We start from the raw sequence: 20886 nt of genomic DNA on the forward strand, positions 1-20886 counted from the left end.
TGGGAGTTCCCCTCCGCTGCCCATTCACTATCATCAGTTTCATCACTTGCCTGCATGTTTTGTGGGTTAACTGCAGACGTAGCTAATGGCTGCAGTGAATTAGACACTACTTGTGTAGGCGTTACTGGGTGGGTTGTGGCTAAGGAACCCTGTTGCCGAGACACTGTCAGTTTGTTAGTACTGTTTGGAATAGCACTAGTTGATTTTACAATTTTAGTGTAGTTATCTTTAAGTGTTGTACTTGCTGAAACAAACGTAGAAGTTGTGTTGGGGAAATTTAACCGTTTGAGGATACTAGAGGATACTTCATTTTGTACTCTCTCGAATTTCCCTAATGCCTTTTCAATGTTAACAATTCGATTGTTAATGGGCTGTAAAAGAGTTTTAACCATGGTTTCAATATCATTCAAAGAGGGTATATTCATTGTGGATGACTGAACTATCTGCCTTATCCAGTCTTTATCCGAAGCACTCTCGTTATTGTCCTTTTCAGCTCGAGATGTATCTGGAGCTTGGATGGATGAAGTCGAAGGCCCAGTTGAGGGGGTTGCGGAGACTTTACCCTGTCTAAGTCTAAGTCTTTGCCACATATCTTTAATAGATTGTTTCTGTTTTCCCGATGGGCGATTGTTTTTTTTCGTTAGGTGTTTGGTTTTTCGTTTTTTCTTTTGACACTGAGATGTATTTGTAGATTCTTGAATTGTCATTGAATCCAATTGGGTAGTAAGTATGTGGCTCTCCACTATTTGAACTTCTGGGTCAGATAATGATGTATGCAAGGAACATATATTACTTTCGAGGCTAATCGGCGCCAGTGGACTGCTGACCATGGCGTTTCCTGCAGAGCATGAGAACAGGGTTTTCGGCATGTTATCCTTAATATGGGATCCTGGTAGATCAGTGAAGGACTGCATCAGTAGCGAGTCTTGAGAATTAATAGAGGCGTCCTGGATATGTGTGTTGTCAGTAGTATGCATAGACAAGTTTGGGAAGCACATATCTGGTGTTAAGGAAAGACGTCTCTCTGTGTCCTGAATAGCATCCGCCACTACACTTATAGTTTTTTGCAACATAAGATCAATAACAGTTATAGTGGGTAGTGGTGTGCTCACGGATTTTAGACTCGTTTTAGATCTAGTTGTCATAGGAGTTTTCTGAGTTTTAGTCATCCCTGTATGTGTAGACTGTAGCTATACACCAAATTTGAAATACGTGGGTTACCTTTTGTTTTTTCTTTTGTTATTTCAGAATGACTTATCTGCAGGTGTTAATGGTGTGGCCCGTCCCGTCCACTTCGGTCCCCTGAGGGCCACTGAGGGCCCGCCCTTTGCCCGGGCTTCGCCCGGCGTCCCGCGAGACGGGTTTGATGGCAATTTAAAGCGCCGCCTGGCGCTCACTGGTGACGCTGGACCCCAGTGAGGGCTGCTGGGTGATGTAGTTTGTAGCCCCTCGCCGGTCTCCGCCAAACAGCCCCGCTCTCAGTTGGTTCACAAGCGGTCGGCTGCTGGAGACTAGCGGGCGGGTCCAGACTATGTCAGGGGATTTCTTGAGTCGCTGGTTAAGCCTCGTGGTCAGAAGAGGTGCGTGTGCATAGAAAAGACGGGTGTAATAAAAAAAAGACAAAAAACACAGTTAAAACGCTAAAGTTGAAAGGGAGTTGGCATTGACAAATTTGTTTATAGTGGCTCCACCATATAAACTAAAACAATCAGAAATTTCTACACAAAGGTACTACCTTCAGACTGTGTCCCACCTCCATCATACAAAGGCCATGACTTAAAGCTTGTTACGCAGCCCTTCAGCCCCCCAAGTCAGCAAAGGCTTTTGCCTATGGCCCCTGACATAAGATAGCCCACTATATTTAGAGATCTCTGCCACCTAGACAGAGATCTCTGAGACTTCACCGGAGCTGCTGCATCTCCATTGAAGGCACTGAAGCTTTGCACTTTTGGTGCCATTTTAAATATGCCTACTCTCCAAAAATGTTGTTTTTCAGTATCAAGCTCTCAAGTCGGTCTTTTCCTTTGTTTTTTCTGAACAGGAAAAATGTATGTTGGAATGACTGCCCTAAACAGGGCAGACTTTCTTGCGTACATTGACTAACAGCTGTTGGTCAAATGTTTCATCTGGCAAAGCCAGCTGAAGCACCACCGCTGGAAAACTGGTACTTCCAGAGTCTAAGTAGTGCAGTGAAACTACAAGTTTGTCTATAATAGGAATGCTGGGCTGTTCACCCTCTTCAAGATTTATGGTTTTAATCTCTTTTAGGATACTCTGCCATTGGGAAATATTTCAATATTTTTGGCTAGCAATGAAAATCCAATGATGCAGAAACAATAGTTCTACTATGTATACATTACCTAATGTTTACGTTTGCATTTGATAATACACATACCTTTGAAAATTCGACCCAATCCTCTGAAGTCCATTTGATCCGAACAGTTAAACACAACAACGTATTTTCCAAGGGCCTTTCCCATATCTTTTGTTGTTTCAGTTTTACCAGTTCCAGCCGGTCCTGCAGGAGCACCTCCCATGTTCATTCCCAAAGCTTGAGCTAATGTTATGTAACACCTAAAATATTACGTTAATGGAAAGAAACAAAATGGGTAAACTCAAGGTAAAATTCTATTTTAATTCAAATCAATATGAAATTAAACAAATGTGGAATTGATATACAATAAGTCTAGTAATTGTCTTCTTTAAACATAAAACAAATAAAGTTACCTAACTGTTATCTGTCATAGATTTCAATGTTTGAATTATTAGCCATTGACAGGTTGGGAATCACCTGAACAAACATAAATCAATAATACTGCACTGTACACACTACCATTTAGGCCTACATCACCATAAATAGCCTTCCCCATAATTATCCAGGAACCGGTTCTCTAAGAAGCGTCAACCACTGGATTTCAAGGACTTGTTCTCTCTGTGAAACACAGGAGGCACCAATACTCATGATTGCTTCAGTGTTTCTGTTCTCAAACTGTCATTGGGCTTCCTATAAGCTGATGGTGTAGATGATACAGGTTGATCAGTCATGTTTCAGAGATCATAGATTTTCTCAGCCTAGAATGAACATTGACATCTTCTCTCATCTTGTGTTGAAAAGGACAACCAAAAGGAAACAACCAAAAAGATAACCTTCCTTTTCAATACATTCCTGATGAACAAAGACAAAGGGTCTAATTTACCATCTGGACCCCTCTTCTCTGAGCTTATCACCCTGGAACCTGAACACTGCGAATTTGCACATCTAGCCATTCCACAAGAATGTCGAGACGTCCTTGCTCAGGCCAGAGCTCCTTCAACTATAAAGACTTACAAGTTGAAATGGAAACGATTCTGCCATTGGTGTGCTGCTGCCAGTGTTCATCCCATACGTGCAACGCCTGCACAGCTCCTCCCTTTCTTCTTTAAATTGGCTCAGTCAGGATTATCTCATGCCACTTTAAGAGTTTTTCTGGCGGCAATTTCACGCTTCCGCCACGATGGCTCCACCTCCCCCTGTTCCTCTAGGATAATACGCCAATTTTTCAAAGGACTATTTCGTAAATTTCCACCAATTCGGCGCCCTCCTCCTGCTTGGCGCCTTACCATTGTTTTAACACAATTAATGAAAATGCCATTTGAGCCAATACATAGAGCTGACCTCAAGTATCTCACCTGGAATGTTGCTCTTCTCCTTGCATTAACGTCTTCTCGTCGAGTAAGTGACATTCATGCATTTACGATCAATCCTCCGTTTCTTCAGTTTTAATCAGATTGTGTGGTGCTTCGCACTAACCCTACTTTTCTACCTAAAGTACCTTCAAATTTCCACATCAATGAACCTGTTATTCTGAAGACTTTCTTTGCTAACCCACAGTCTCCTGCGGAACAACGCTTGCACTCCTTGGACATTAAACGGTACTTGAAGTTCTACATCAGCAGAATGGCTCAGTTCTGCAAATCTGACCAACTCTTCGTGGCTTATGGACGTTTTCACAAGGGGCGTCCAGTTACTAAACCTACTATAGCCCGTTGGGTGTCTTCCGCTATTGCTTTCTGCCATCAAAAGGCAGGTAAGCCTCTGCAATCTTCGGTGAGGGCCCATTCTACCAGATCAATGGCGTCCTCTACTGCCTTATTTGCCGGTGTCCTGCTGTATCAGATTTGCAGAGCAGCCACGTGGTCCAGCAGGCACACGTTCACGAAACACTACTGTCTGGGTGCCATGAATGAAGCAGATACCACAGTAGGACAAGCTGTGCTTCGTAATCTTTTTCAATAAGGTGAGCCTCTGTTCTACCCTCCTCCTATTGGTTTCCAAGTAATTATTGACTGCAAAGACTTATCATATGATAAACCTTTTCAAAAAGAATTCGGTGTTTAAGTGGAGTGATGAATATGCAGAGGGATTCATGTCAATCAAAAAAGAAATTGTGCATGTCATTCCTCTAAAATCCTTTGATATCAATGATCACATGATGATCATGACTGCTGCAAGTCAGAAAGAGTTGGGTGCCGTTCTCATACAAAAAAGAGACGGCAATGATGAGGTGATAACTTTTGCATCCAGAAGTTTGAGAGGAGCTGAAGCACGTACCCTGTGGTGAAGCGAGAAGCTTTGGCTTGCTGTTGGGCCGTAGTTAATTTCAAACATTATTTAGAGGTTCAAAGTTCACAGGGAAGGTGGGCCACAAACCTTTAGTTGAGCTTTTCACCACTAAGGGTGGTGATAGGGCGACCCCTCGGATTTCCAAGTGGCAATATAGACTTTTAGAGCTCAATTTTAATGTTGAGTATGTTCCAGGAAAAAAAATGTGTTGGCACATTGTTTGTCCAGGCTACCTAGTAGTGAAGACAACCGTGATGACAAGCAAGATAAGAATTTCGATTCTGAGATCATTTGTCATACTGTGAGTTATCCAGAGGGTACCATTTTGGAACATGAGTGGAGGAGGCTTACGAAGCGGACGAGAAATTAAAAAAATCCTGAGCTTTATGTGTAAAGGTTGGACAAGAGGATGTTCAGGGGATTGCGTCTTCAGTGAATATAATCATGTTTTTGAAGAACTATCAGTTGTTAATGGATTTCTATATCGAGCCACTTTACTAGTGGTTCCTGATGGTATGTGGAACAAGGTTCTCACATTAGTCCACAAAGTTCACATTGCATGCGTGCCATGATGAGATGAATCAGGGAAATTTAGGTGGCCTGGTCTAGATAAGCAGGTTGAATACTTTGTGAGGGACTGCAAATGTTCTGCTGTTAGTAACAAATCACAAGTAATGGTGCCTAGTCCTGTAGAAGCAGTGGAGGTGCCCACTAAAGCGTGGTCCAAACTTGCTATTGATATCATTGGTCCCATGTTGTTGTCTGTCGGTGGTGTTCCTGGGTATGAAATAGTTCTGATGGACTACTATATTCGTTGGCCAGAGATTCAATTTGTGAAAATGCCCACCACAGTTTGTGTAATGGAATTTCTTGAGTTGTTGTTTGCAAGGGAAGGTTTTCCAGATGAAGTGTTTTTGGACAATGGGTGAGAGTTCACTTCATTGCAATTTGAGGAGTTTATGAAACTAATGGGTATAAAACACACTAAAACCTCTCTTTACCACCCTAGAATTAATGATCTCGTTGAGAGATTTAACAGAGTGATCAAAGAAAATATACAATTGTCAAAAGCCAGTGATTTGAATTCTAAAAATGAATTGAAAAATGTGTTGTGAGCGGTGCGCTCCACACCCAACACTGACACAGAGTTTTCTCCGTTCATTTTACTGAGAGGACGAGTTCCTTCTTCGAAATTGTTGAGGAGGTGGATGGCTGACTTTGAGTTAACTGAAGCAAAAATGAGGGAGGTAAGCAAGAAGAGGGTGGAGGCTCAGAACATAAAAGTTCAGCCAAGAACTAGAGAGATGAGAGTGGAAGCTGGGGATCAGGGTAAAATGTTCATGGATTCTACCCAGGGGAGAATCCAGGTTTTCAGGTCTTAAGACTATTGTGAGAGTCAACAAGAGTGCGATGAAGCTGGAGGATGGCAAATGGTCGAACAAAAACATAATTAGGGTACCTACGTTTCATTCTGATGTTGTATCGGAGCACAATGGGTCTTGAGCTAATCATGGAGTGGTATGCCATGAGGCCAGGGATCTTGTCCCTTCTTCCAGGATAACCAAGTTGCCCAAAACATTTTGAGACTGTGTTATTTATTAACCTTTTTCTTTCCTTTTTGTTATGATTTGAAGTATTATTTTTTTTGGGGTTAATGTTAATTTTCTAAGCATTTGTTGTCAATGTATAGGGGGAAGATGTGTTGGGTTGTACTTTCTCCTTTTCTGCCGCGTGGTGCTTTGGTGGAATGTCACAGGTATGGGATTCTGGAACGAGGGGTAGAGGGAGACGGTTGGAGGACGAGGCTGCTGGACGGTAGGGGTGAAGTGGCCGCTCCTGTCTTGTTGGCAATAAAAGTTACACTTGAAAACTTACCGGCTAGATCTTTTCACACACATATCAGATCTAGCCATCAAATTGTTTAGTCAGCAAGACAGACAATTGAAAAGGCTTTGTGCTCTACTATACTATAACTCACATTTAAATTGCTCAAGAGCTCATGATAAATGCTTGTATGCATGTATGGTATATTGGTATTGTGCGAATCATGCAGAAGTCAGTGGGGTTTGGTCCAGGGTCAGGCAAGGATACTGTCAACAAGTGATTTCAGAGATAGGTAGTTTGTGAAATGAAGTAAATTCTGTTGGAGTATCAGGTCATGGTCTCTGCAATGCCCCCGATGCCTTCCAAATCTTTATAGACGAGGTATTAAGGGATTACATAGACATCTGTTGTATTGTTTACATCAATGACATCTCGATCTTCTCCTAAAACATGACAGAGCATATCCAACATGTCCGTGCTATCTTACAACAGTTGCCCAAAAACCGACTCTATGTATAACTGGAGAAAAGTTATTTTCATACCACAGAAGTGGAATTCTTGCGTTATTTAGGCCGAAAGGGATAAGAATGGAAAAGAAGAAAGTTGATTTCATCCTACAATGGCCATCCCTAACCTCCGTGAAACAGGTCCTAGCTTCTTAGCTTTTGAAAACTTTTACAGACGCTTTATAGACAATTTATCACACACCACACCACCCCTTACTCGCCTCTTATGAAAGGGTATTAAGTTCAACTGGGGGGGCTGAAGCCGAACATGCGTTTGCCAAACTAAAGAGCAAGTTCACTTCTGCTCTCATCCTGGCTCATCCCAATCATACAAACACATCCACAAAGGACAATGGCCTTAGGGATAGTTTACCGAACAAAAACCAGTTTAAATCCCCAAATTCAACCAAGAGCAAACATTACAAAAATCTGGTGGTCAAGAAAGAGAAGAGAGAGGAAGGGAAAACACAACAGCTCCTCATATATTCTGTCAACAATGTATGATATCTAAAAAAGAGATGTTTTACTCAATAAGTGAGACCACCATCAAATACAGAGACTATTACGAAAACAGTCAGAGTTCCATCAACTGCCATAAATGGCCAGTGTCATCATTTGGACATCCTTCCTTCCTACCACTCGACCCCTTGTACTCGAAGGGAAATCATGTGGATAGGATTCCGTATCAGTCACTGCGATCTCCACAGAACATGATAAATAAATGCGGATGGCCAGTTTGGTCACCTCTTACAATGGTCTAAACCGAGGATATTTATTATTACTCCTTGGGTAGTAACTAGTAGAACTGCCAAACACACAGACAGGGTACACCACTATACTCACTGTGGTGGACCACTTACTAAAATGCCTCACTTTGTGCCCCTAAAAAGCTTTCCTCAGCCACAAAACTGGCTTCAATCTTTACAGAACACATAGTAATATTACATGGTATCCCTTCTGTTTTAATCACTGATCAGGGCTCTCAGGTTATCTCCCATTTATGGAATGAACTCTGCACCACATTGGGGATGGAGGTTCGTGTCTCATTGGCTTACCACCCACAGACAGATGGTCAGGCAGAAAGAATGAACCAAACCATGGGGCAATACCTAAGGTGCCTATTGCTTACCATGGAAAATGGTCAGAGATGTTATGGGCCATAGAATTTGTTCGCAACAACACCAAACACACTTCCATAAGTTCAAATTCAAGTTCAGGCATTTATAAAGCGCACTACTCACCCAGAGGGTCTCAAGGCGCTAGAGGGAGGGGTTCATTGTTTGTCGAATATCCATGTTTTCAGTTCTTTTCTGAAGGAGGTGTGATTCTGAGTAAGGCGGAGGTGGGTGGGGATTGAGTTCCAGGTCTTGGCAGCCAGGAAGGAGAAGGATCTGCCACCCATGGTGGTTTTTCGGATGCGCGGGACTGCGGCGAGGGCTTGATTGGATGATCTTAGTTGGCGGGTGGGATAGTAGAAGGACAGTCGGGTGTTGAGGCATTCGGGTCCTAGATTATAAAGGGCCTTGTGTGCGTGGGTAAGAAGGCGGAAAGTAATTCTTTTGTTGACGGGAAGCCAGTGGAGGTTTTTTAAGTGACCGGTGATGTGCTCTTGGCGCGGGATGTCTAATATGAGTCTCGCTGATGCGTTTTGGATGCGCTGGAGCTTTTTCTGCAATTTTGTTGTAATTCCGGCGTAGAGTGTGTTGCCATAGTCCAGTCGGCTCGTGACCAGTGCATGGGTGACAGTTTTTCTGGCTTCGAGGGGGATCCAGCGGAAGATCTTTTTGAGAATGCGAAGGACGTTAAAGCAGGAGGACGATACGGCGTTGACTTGTCTGGACATTGAGAGAGAGGAGTCTAGAATGAAGCCAAGGTTACGTGCATGGTCTGTGGGTGAGGGCGCTGATCCCAAAGCGGAAGGCCACCAGGAGTCGTCCCAAGCTGAGGGGGAGGATCCAAGGATGAGCACCTCCGTTTTGTCTGAGTTGAGTTTTAAGCGGCTCTGTTTCATCCATTCGGCTACTTCTTTCATACCTTCGTGGAGGTTGTTTTTGGCGGTGTTTGTGTCTTTGGTGAGGGAAAGGATTAGCTGGGTGTCGTCGGCGTAGGAGATGATGTTGAGGTTGTGTTGACGTGCGATGGAGGCGAGGGGACTCATGTAGACGTTGAAGAGGGTGGGACTGAGTGAGGAGCCTTGAGGTACGCCGCAGATGACTTCGGTGGGCTCTGAGTAGAAAGGGGGGAGTCGGACTCTCTGGGTTCTCCCGGCTAGGAACGAGATGATCCAGTCCAAGGCTTTACCTTGAATGCCGATGTTGTTGAGGCGTTGTATGAGGGTGTTATGACAGACAGTGTCGAAGGCGGCGGAGAGGTCGAGTAGAATGAGGGCCACTGTTTCACCGTTGTCCAGGAGTGCTCGGATGTCGTCGGTCGCCGCAATGAGGGCGGTTTCGGTGCTGTGTTTGGCTCGAAAGCCGTTCTGTGAGGGATCCAGGGAGTTGTTGGATTCAAGGAAGGATGCGAGTTGGCTATCCATAAGCATGTTCCCTTTTTTTGCCTTCAAGGACAACACCCCCAGACCTTACCATGGGAAACACAAGTACGTAGACCCATGTCTGCAGTCCAAGAGATTCACACCACATTATTTTACATGAACTATGGCAAAACGTACGCTTCGAATTAGCAAAAACTAAAGACGCATACAAACAGGCGGCCGATAAACATCATCAACCTGAACCAGAGTACACAATAGGAGATAACGTATGGTTATCCATTAGACACCTTAACCTGCATGGACCAAAGAAACTTTTACCATGTGATCTGGGACCCTTCACTATAGTAAAGGTTATCAATGAGGTATCCATGAAGCTAAACTAGCCCAAATCCATGAAAATACAGCCTGTGTTTCATGTATCTGAAGATCTGATGAGATCGATTTGAAGAATTTTTTTCTAAAAAGGTGCATAAAACATAGGACTTACTAGGCTACATGCAGAGGCTCTTTCCCAATCTCTGATTTAATCTGCAGTGACTTATTTGAAGACAAACTCCCCCTTCCAGCGCGAGCTCATGAGGCATGATTATCTTTCTCTATAATGTATATATACATTTTGCTTACAAATACTTTTTTTTTTTACTGACATCGCTTGGCTTCGAGTACAAATTGGGAACATTCTGCTTTGGTACATGTACGTCACAGGATGTGTGAGTTACTGGAAATACCACCAAACAACATTTTGGCAGATTATGGGTACCAATGTATTTAATTAATGAACATTTTTGTATGAATGAAACCACCCTTTTCGGCATTTTTGGATTACAGAACGTGTGAGTTATCAAAAAAGCCAATGTGTATAACAGTGCAAAATAGCAAAATAACTTATGCATAAGCATGAAAGATCCATATAGTTACAGTGACTAATCTAGGTATATAGGGGCAGATTTACAATAACTGGCGCATCCCCAGGGATGCGGCAGTTATTGTGCGCCGCAGCTGCGCCACCCATGGTGCGCCGCATTTACAATGAGGCGCACCATGGGGCAACAACGGCACAGATGCGTCACGCATCTGTGCCGTAAAGGTGGCGCATTGCTGGAGTTGCGTCGCAATATGGAAAAATGGTCCAAGACCTCTATATTTTATGATGACTCAATTAATCAGTAACTCTTTAGAATCAACAAAGTTGGGAGCACGTCACTCAGGATCTGCTCTATTCAAATAAATGTTTTTTCATTTTTCACAACAACAACTTGTAGAAACAAGGGCAGCAGCAACACATAATATGTAGCCTTGAGAATTATTTAATAAACCAAGGTCCACATATTAATCATTTCATACATTGATTTTAGTTATATATCAAAACGTTAACCCAAGGGAGCGTGCAGATAGAAAAGGAAGTAGAAAAAGTGTGTGCAATTTGAGAGGAAAAGAATTCACAGAAAATTATTGTGACAAAATGTATTAATTGATAATTAATCAAACAGCAAGCGACAAATCAATTGACCGTGCTGTTCAACCTGGCCAAGATGGAACACCATTTCTTTGCAATTTTTAAAGAATGTTCATAACTCCTCAGTGTCAAAAAATCTCCGCACATTAATATACAGAAACACAGAAAAAAGTGGTCCAGGTCTTTATAATTAGATACGTCGACGTTTCGACTCGTCTTTCCGGCCTAACGGTTATTTAAGCCTGAGCCATGCGAGTCTTCTTCAGGACGAAAGAAATAGAAGGGTAACTTGGGATCATGGATGACCCTAAAAAACAAGAAATCATAGTTCTATGGACTGCTGCCTCAAAATTTGTTAGAAAGGTAAGACTAAACTAATATGCTTACCCTTCCACAACGATGGGGGTGGTGCTTATTCCCACATACCCAGGAATTATTCTTGGATCCTATAACAATAAATATTAAAACCATGTAGAAAAATGTTTGTTACCGAAACTATATTTAATAAAAATTAGGAACTCCAAAGTCAATATTTACCAATATGTCACTCCGTGAGGACTTGATAGTAGACGTGGAGTAGCGAACAATGGCTAAAAAGGGGAGATGCACCGCAAAACAGAAATTATATCTATCAGTATCTGAGTTTACTAGTAATACTCTTATTAAACTACGGCTTACAAGATTAAAGGGTGGATGTACCTTAGTTCAATCCGGGCATAATCGTCTACAAAAAGGGGGGGGTTTCTGTATTGTAGAGGGACCGCTGGTACTCATTCAGGCCACTTTATTAATTGTAGACTCCTGTAAAAATAATTGTGCACAGACAAGAGAGCCTCTATAATATCCTTCTCCTCTTGTACTACAATATCCATCTGGTACCACCATTATAGAATAGTACCTGTATTTTCGGTTTCAATTCGGGTAGATCACCTCCTCACTCTGTAACTACCAACCGAAAGATGGGCCATCCGTGCCAATTGTAATTCTAAAATCAATGGAACAGTATTTAATAGGGGTCTGTTCAACCCAACTTATGGTATGAGCCTACTTCTCACATAAGAGCAAAAAACCGCTTACCCAATATTAGCGTTGTGCTCTCCTCAAAATTCTCAATGTGGCAAAAGCCCACGTATAATAGCCTCAAAAACACCTCCTTAGTTAGGTCTCCATGTTACGGGGTGTGGACAACCATTCCCACACAGTTGCTCTAAAATAACAAAACGAGCAAGTAACTAAATTTGTATCTTAACAACGTGGTCTAATTCACACAGACGGCAGGCAGGACAGACACACGCTTACCGGGTATTGTTAATAACCTCAAGCGTCTCAAGCGTCTTGGTGTCAGTGTTTAGCCTAGCACTGACGCCACCTCGACTACCTCTTAACTTCCGCGTTCGCGGTAGTAAACATCAACAAGGGACTACCACAACCGATCGGGTCATTCAAACAAACTTTGTGTGTGCGTCCGAATTAGTGGTTACAGAGGTCCTATTGGCAACATACCAATTGATAACTGGGGACCCAAAGAATCTTAAAATGAACACAGAATTCTCAAGTGTTTGGATCCAAAAGTCTGGTCCGCCATTTGCAGACGGGATAATTTTGGGAAAAGCAAAGCCTTTCATCAATATGAATGCTGCCGCCATATTGTGTGAGGATGAAGCAAACCATTACATAATGTGAATGTCGGCGCCACATTATGTAAGGATAACCGGTTCTCAGTTACAGAATAGTGATATATTGGATCGCCTATTATGGTGCACTATTTTTAATAGCAACACCTTCGTGAAGGGTTCAAATAACATATTTAAAATATCAGCATATTGAGATGTTTATGATATTATAATTATGAAAACATTTTTCCAAAATGAAGAATCATATTGATAAGTGTTACACAATTATTCATAATTATTCATCTAGGAGTAAGTATTACATTTTTCACAATTATTCATCTAGGTGTATAACCATTTTTATAAAGGTAGAAAAAGAGAAGGCATAGGATTTTTTTCACTTAAGAGGGAGCTTATGTGCATGTACACTTAGTGATCTTTCAAATACAATAAACATTGATCTGATCTGGCAGATTGTATCAGGTTAGATTAGCCTATATTCTCCTTATCAAACCAATACATAAGTCCCACATATGGAGCAACAATTATACTGTGTCACTAAAGTATGAATGAGTGGAATCTGTCAAAATCGTCTCATATCCTTAGTAGTGACACCTGTCTATTAATCTCCTCTAACTCGTTGAGACCTCTGTTTACTGTATCCAATTGATGAATCCATTTACATTCTCTTCTATTCAGAATAACACTCAAGTCCCCACCTCTAGGATTAGCCTTAACCTTCTCGATAATCCACCATCTCAAACTATTTGCCTCATGCTTAAAGGTGGTGAAATGTTCGACCAAAGGGGCACCCGGTGTGTTACATCATATTCGGCTGGTATGTGGTAGAATACGGCATTTGACTCTCTGTATTGTCTGGCCTACATACATAAGCCCACAGGGGCATAAGATGGCATAAATAACGCCAGTTGTATTACAGTTACTATGGTCTTTCAACACATATGTTTGTTCATTGTGGGTAAATGATGTACATTCTGTGATCAAAGGGCACGCTTTACATGTGCTACATTTCGTATGGCCAATCAATGGAGGGAAGCCCCATAGTGTTGTTTGCTGTCCTTTCTGGGCAAGGGGTAAAAGGGATTTAATCAGATGATCCCGGATATTTTTCCCTTTTCGGAAGGCATGTAGTGGTGGTCCCAATCCTACTTCTTCCTTCACTTAATGCCAATGTCGATTTACAACCTTTTTGATGAAATGTATGAGTTGGCGTGTACACCAGGATAAGCTCTGCCCATACTACATGCACATACAACAGAGAACCGGCACAGTCATGAATTGTCAAATCAAGCCCACCTCCAACATGTTGAACACTCCTACAGCAATGTCTATTCTACACAAGGAGGGGGACAACAACGGAGACGCACTTACAATCCCAGACACCTTAATGCCTGTTCGGTATAAAACCCTCTCCATGTCTCAAAAGGGAATCCCCTCTCAAACAAATCCACCCTTAACAAGAAGCAGAGGGATCCGGAACCCCAATCATGATATTTAAACCTCAAGAAGATGCCTGTGGTCTCAGATTCCAAAACAAAACTTTTAGACCTCCTGAAGAAACCTCTGGTCCTTGAGCCCCAAATTACGCCTTTAGATCTCTCATTAAAAATTTTTGTGACGGCTGTGAATGAGCTCTCTAAATCCATGATCTCTAATGGGCAAGCAACTGTGATGGTAGTTGCAGAAGATCTGGTACAACCCCAACCCCGTAAAGTGAATCGCATCTCAAGAAAATTTCTGAAGAAGAAGCAAGGGGTGCATGCGTTACAAGTAGAAACAGTAGCAGATCCCTTAATCAAGCCAATTACACCGCAGGCCCATACCCATACCTTGAAGCATCTACTGTTTCAAATAAACTAACAGCACATTTAGAGGGGTTCCCCCTATACCAACCCCCAAAACCTGCTATACTCATGCCTAATGGGATTAAGAACTCAGAGTCTGAAAATGCTCAACCCTCAGGAGCACCCTATAAAGGCAGCAGCGGGTGTCTCAAGGTGTTGACAGGGTTGGTAGACAAACTGGATAGACTCACAGAAGCAGCACAAAGGGTCCTTCTAACACATACAATGGATATTTGTATACGGCTGTTAGACATTCACCTAACCACAACGCCACAAATTACATAGCCAATAGGGCCCTCGATTATTTTGATGGCCATTTACACTCCCCAAGCATTAAGTCCCCTATCACCCCTCTGGGAGCGTATGACCCAACCAACCCCAAGTCCAGTGTAAACCCAACATCATCACTAGCAATATACAACGATAATGGCACAGGCTGGGATGACTGGTCAAATCAGGGGTTGGAGGGCGTATTTAGTGAGGACCCTTCCACGGCTGCCCCGGGGTGTTCGCACTGGGTCTCTGTTTCTATGATCCCACCGGACCCTCAGTTACAGAATGGTTTTGTGGCCGACGGGGCGAGAGAGGGTCCAGGGGTGTTACAGGCTGTTGTACAACCAAGCACTGTATTCATCCCTAATCCGCCGCAATATGATGATGTAAACCCAAAAGAGGTACTAGGGGCCCATGTGAAAGACATACAGCTGGCGGTAAGAAAGCTAAAACGCCAAGCGAACACCGCCACCTTAAAACTTGGGCTGTGCGGTAGCAACGACAGGGGTGGACGGGAGGCGCAGCACAAGTAACTGCAAATGGTTGATCAGTGTAAAAGGGTGATCCTCCAAATGTTTCAAGCAACAGTGGCCGACATAAGGAGTATGCCCGCATGTCTAGGCCTACGCCATCCCGTAAAGAACCAACATGCCCCAGGTATTAATAAAAGTATGCACTAATTAAAATATAGCAATAAGGTCCACACAGTACTGACAACGACCCTGTGAGAAGTTGGCCTGATATGCAGTGCTCACTATTCTAGTGATCACTATGTATCAGTCCAGACAACCCTTATTGATGATTGGTTGTAAGTCAACCTGATAGACCAGCTATCCTAGTAGCATGGATACGAGCAGTCTAAGGCTAAGACTCTAGAGGGTGTGTTAAGCCAGCTGTTTTACCATCACTTTACCCCTTGAACACCAAGTGAAAGGACACCACACAAGTTGTTATGAAAATAAACAGATATTTATTTATAACAAGACTACCCTGAACTCTTTATGAGTCAGGGAGCTAAGCACACAACAAAATACTTAAGAAAATACTTTAAGTCGCACAATTTACACAAATGCCCGAGGGGCACGAAAAACCATATATTACAAAATGCGAATTACTAGCAGGTAAGTAACTATTCTCATAGACTTTAGAAACGCTAGGCCTACAATACTAAACCCTTAGATTAGTAGCAGGAGGCCTGTGGACGTCGTGTGCAGAGTGGGAACTCTCACGCGTAAGGCAGGAAAAAGTCTATGGAGGCTAGCAAAGACAAAGTTACTGTTCTCGGGCGAACCCGACTAGGTGGGTCGAAAACAAGAGTGGATCCGAACACTTAGAGTGTTGGACTATGCTGAAGCACCGGAGTACTTGGTTTACCTAGCCCAGGGGCTGCGGCTGCATAGGGTTCAAGTTGCGTCGGAAACCCTCGTTTTAAGATCCAGGAGCCTGAAAAAGAAGTTGCTGGCAGGCGGCCAGTGAAGGAGTTCGTGGTGATCCAAGCCTGGATCAGGGAAGAAGAAACCTGTAAGCAGAGGGGACCAAGTTCTGAATCACTAGCCAGTGATTTGAGTGGGCACCAGGATGGCACCGGACGAAGTCACCTCAGCCAGGTGAGTGGGCGCTGCTGGGCTCTGCAGTCTCTCGGACCAGGAGGCGTTGTCGGCGACCAGGATGGAGGTGCGAGCTGTCCCACGAAGGTACTTGCTGTCGACGTCGCTGGACCCAGGATTGGGCAACAAGTCTTGGCAAATGCAAGGCCCACGCGGTGGACCTAAAATGGCGTCTTGAGTGGACCAGGAGGGTCCAGGGTGCTCCTCTTTTGGAGGGGAGCAAGGGCTAGTCTGGAGCAACCAGACCAGCAGTGGTTGTTGTCGTGGAGCATCGTGAGGGGGCCACTAGCCAACGGGCAAGCGACCTGGACAACGCGGTGATCAGCAAAGAGCAGAAGGGCCCCACGCAGATCTCGTGGATGCAGGGGGGCTGAACTTCGGTGCTGGAGCTGTTCAGGGTCGGGGCTTCTCTTACCCCAAAGCACTCAGTCGAGGGTCACTCGGTGGTCGTGCTGGACAAGCGTCGTGCAGTTCTGAAGATGGCCGGTCCCTCGAGGTCTCGTTGCACCCACGGATCACAGCTGGGCTGATGATGTAGGTTGAGGTCAGAGGTGCCAGGGAAGCCGGTTCTCGTCGTGCTGGAGCAGTCTTGATCCGGAGGAGAGACTGGCAACAAACCGCGATGCTTGGTTGGTGCCTGCTGCTGCAGGGTGACTACTCCTTAGTCACAAGGGAGAATCTTGGGAAGAAGTCTTGAGTTCCTTTCGTGGAAAGTAGTTTCAGGATTCAAAGATGATCTGATTTGGAAGGGGGCCAGTTCCTACCTTTATCCTGCAAAAAGGGGCTGGCACGCGACTAAGTCCTGCCCTATGGGTGGGACTAGGAGGGGGGTGGTTACACCCCTCTCCTTTGGCGGGATTTCCCCAGATCAGGGGCTGGAGTGCCCCTGGAACTGGTTCCAGCCGGCCTATGCACAGTGAGCATCGGGGTGCCACTTGCAGTCACCTTCCTCTAAAGCCCTGCCTACCTAGGATTAAGCATGAGCGGAAAATCCGTTACGCTCGCGGATTTTGCGAATTTTCGGCAAATTCGTGATCCGCGAACTCCCGCGAATTTGCCGCGAATTCGCAAATCCGCGAGCGGCGGATTCCGGGGGCAAAAGTTCAAGCCTTGCTGGCCTGTTGTAACTATTTTACGATGGCGCCGGCAAGCTGCCAGCGCCATCCTAAAATAGTTACTAAGTTAGCTTCAACAGGAAGCTCTAATAGATAAAATAAAGCAGGTGCTCGAGCACCTGCTTTATTTTATCTATTAGAGCTTCCTGTTGAAGCTAATTTAGTAACTATTTTAGGATGGCGCTGGCAGCTTGCCGGCGCCATCGTAAAATAGTTACAACAGGCCAGGAAGGTGTGCCTTCTTCCCAAATCTACCGTCGAAAATCAGCTGTGATGCTGGATAGAGAGGCCTTTGCATCCTTGACTTTCACGAGCACAATCCTCGTGCTGTTCCTGTGGCCAGGAGCTTCTGTATCTTCATCTGCTGCTCTGATCGGTCTCGGACCTTTTATACACACAAGAGGCATGTGCACTCGCATGGAAGCCCCGTCCGTTTGGCCCCGCTCACACACTCGCGGTGTGCACCGTCTTCCCGCCATTTACCCACTATGATGGACAGCTCACTCAAGGGACCCCTGCGCCCTTCGGCGCGATTGCATAGTAACACACACCTGGTCGCTGTAAACAACTCTCTGGCACTTTAGGCAGCTGTAGTGTAGTAAAAGCACTATACATCTACCCAACGAGGTAGCACTTACTGATTATCCAGTAGAAAGTACTCCAGTTGAGTAGAGGTATGGCACAAAACGGTGGCGTCTTCTTGAATAAATATGAAGGGCAGGGTTCATTCTGGCACGATGGTCCTGGCACAAAAATTAAACCTCAACCGGAGGCACTTACAGATATCAATTAAGCATGTGCCCTAGTTGAAGCTTAAATTCAGTGACTCATTCATCAGCCCAAAAACAATCGTGAGCGTTGTCAAGGCTGGGCAGATGTGCCTTCTTCCCAAATATACCATCGAAAATCAGCTGTGATGCTGGACAGAGGCCTTTGCATCCTTGACTTTCGCGAGCGCAATCCTCGTGCTGTTCCTGTGGCCAGGAGCTTCTGTATCTTCATCTGCTGCTCTGATCGGTCTCTGACCTTTTATACATACAAGAGGCATGTGCACTCGCATGGAAGCCCCGCCCCAAATCCGCGGATCCGCAAATCCGCAAAATCCGCCGATTTTGCGGATCCACGATCCGTAAATACGCAAATCCGCGAATCGTGGATCCGCAAAATCCGCCCATGCTTACCTAGGATACACAAAATCCTGTCTGGGACGGTGCTGGCACCGCCCCTGGCAGGAAACCCTTTGTCCTTGCCTCCTGGGCTGGGAGGACTCCCAGCAGCAGGAGGGCAGACTTGTGTCTCGGTGGCAGCATCCATTTTGTGGAGCTAAGGCTCTGCCTGACTTTAACCGGGGTTACAGGTTACATACATGTCGTGTCCCTCTAGAAGGGTGGAATGCTAACCCCGTCGCCAGAATTGGCGAGGGGTTAGTATTCCAATTCGTATGACACCTTACTCGACATGTTTTGATAAAGCAATACCAGAGTTGGCATATAACCGCGAGGATTATAATGCACTTAAGAGTATATGGTATGCGATATCAAGGAAACGGCTAAGGGATGGATCCCGAAAGCCGCAGACAGGCTCAGCTCATGCCAGAGCACTATCTCACACGATTCCAAGCACTCTGCCTTCAGGATTGTCAAGGCCAGCCATAGGAGTGACTGATAGGAGATCTGTGTGCCCATTTAGGTTTAGATATAGGAATACTATATCTACAGCAGAGGGTGAGTACACCACTCTGCCCCAGCTGTCAAGCAGCCAGTTGTGTCTGATTTAGTTAGTCAGCCCAGGGGTGGCATAATACATGCTGCAGCCCCTGGGAGACTTCTGGGTGCACCTCAGCCCTGGGTACAGGGACTTGTAGAGGGCCCAGTGCCAATTCAGTACCTGGGTACAATTTGGAGTAGAGAGAACAGCTAGGCTGTGGGTCTGATTAGCAGGCCCACAGCCAGGGAAAGTCGTAAACCAGTGAAGCAAAAAAGCAAAAATCTGGGTGATCATAGGATTGCAGACCCTACTCTCCTACATGACCCCCCCCCCAAACTTTGGGACAATAAGCTAACCTTGACCAGGTGAGTCTTCTTGCTCTAAGTGGAAATACCTGGAGAGCCCATCAGCGTTGCCATGATCAGTACCAGGTCTATGCTCCACTGTAAAATCCATCCCCTGTAGGGAAATGGACCACCTAAGTAGTTTGGGGTTTTCACCCTTCATCTGATTTAGCCATAAGAGGGGCTTGTGGTCGGTCTGAATCTTAAAGTGAGTGCCAAACAAGTATGACCTCAACTTTTTCAGGGCCCACACCACATCAAAGGCCTCCCTCTCAATAGCTGACCAATTTTTCTCTCTGGGGGTCAACCTTCTGCTAATAAAAGCAATAGGCTGGTCGTTACCATCAAAATTCAGCTGAGATAGAACAGCTCCCACACCCAACTCAGAAGCATCTGTTTGGACAATGAAGGTCTTGGAGTAATCTGGACTCTTTAGGATAGGTGCTGTGCACATGGCCTGCTTTAGGTCATTGAATGCTTTCTGACAGCTTGCTGTCCACTGAACTTTCTTTGGCATCTTTTTACTTGTCAGGTCATTAAGTGGAGTCACAATGGACCCATAATTCTTGACAAATTTCCTATAGTACCCAGTCAGGCCCAAGAAAGCTCGAACCTGAGTCTGGGTGGTTGGAGGAGCCCAGTCCTTGATGGCCTGTATCTTGCTCTCCAAGGGTTGAACCTGGCCTCCACCTACAAGGTGGCCCAGGTATACAACCTGTGTCTGCCCTATCTGGCACTTAGTGGCCTTGATAGTGAGACCTGCCTTTTGAAGTGCCTCTAACACTTTCCTCAGGTGGACCAGGTGATCCTCCCAGGTGGAACTAAAGACCGCTATATCATCAAGATATGCTGCACAGAAGTCATCCAACCCAGTGAGAACTTGATTCACCAGCCTTTGGAAGGTGGCAGGTGCATTTTTCAAACCAAAGGGCATTACCACAAATTGATAATGCCCACCAGGGGTAGAAAATGCTGTCTTGGGCTTGGCCTCCTCAGCTAACCTGATTTGCCAATACCCAGCTGTCAGGTCAAATGTACTTAAGTAGTTGGCAGAAGCCAATCTATCTATAAGTTCATCTGCTCTTGGTATTGGGTGGGCATCAGTCTTAGTGACTGCATTGAGTCCTCTGTAGTCTACGCAAAACCTCATCTCTTTCTTACCACCCTGGGTGTGAGGCTTTGGCACTAGAACTACTGGGCTAGCCCAAGGGCTATCTGAGGGCTCAATGACTCCCAGCTCCAACATTTTCTGCACTTCTGTCTTGATGCAGTCTCTGACATGATCAGGCTGTCTGTAGATTTTACTCTTGACAGGCAGACTGTCCCCAGTGTCCACTTCATGGGTACACCAATCAGTTTGACTGGGTGTCAGAGAGAACATATGTCTGAAGGATTGCAGAACTTGTCTACAATCCTGTTGCTGATGTTCAGAGAGGCTGCCACAAAAGACAACACCATCTACTGATCCATCATCAGGATTCT

General features: G+C 44.7%; 1 protein-coding gene across 7 annotated transcripts in view; it reads right to left on the bottom strand.

The window, feature by feature from the left end:
* The window catches only part of DNAH8 (dynein axonemal heavy chain 8), a 10041960-nt gene that overhangs the window by 4662896 nt on the left and 5358178 nt on the right, over positions 1-20886 (bottom strand). For all 7 annotated transcript variants that reach the window (XM_078647354.1, XM_078647353.1, XM_078647356.1 and 4 more), the window contains one exon: positions 2396-2574. In XM_078647354.1, coding sequence (XP_078503480.1) covers positions 2396-2574 — 179 coding nt within the window. The remainder of the gene's footprint in view (positions 1-2395; positions 2575-20886) is intronic.

This window comes from Lissotriton helveticus, chromosome 6 (genome assembly GCF_964261635.1).
Source record: "Lissotriton helveticus chromosome 6, aLisHel1.1, whole genome shotgun sequence".
Taxonomy (NCBI): domain Eukaryota; kingdom Metazoa; phylum Chordata; class Amphibia; order Caudata; family Salamandridae; genus Lissotriton; species Lissotriton helveticus.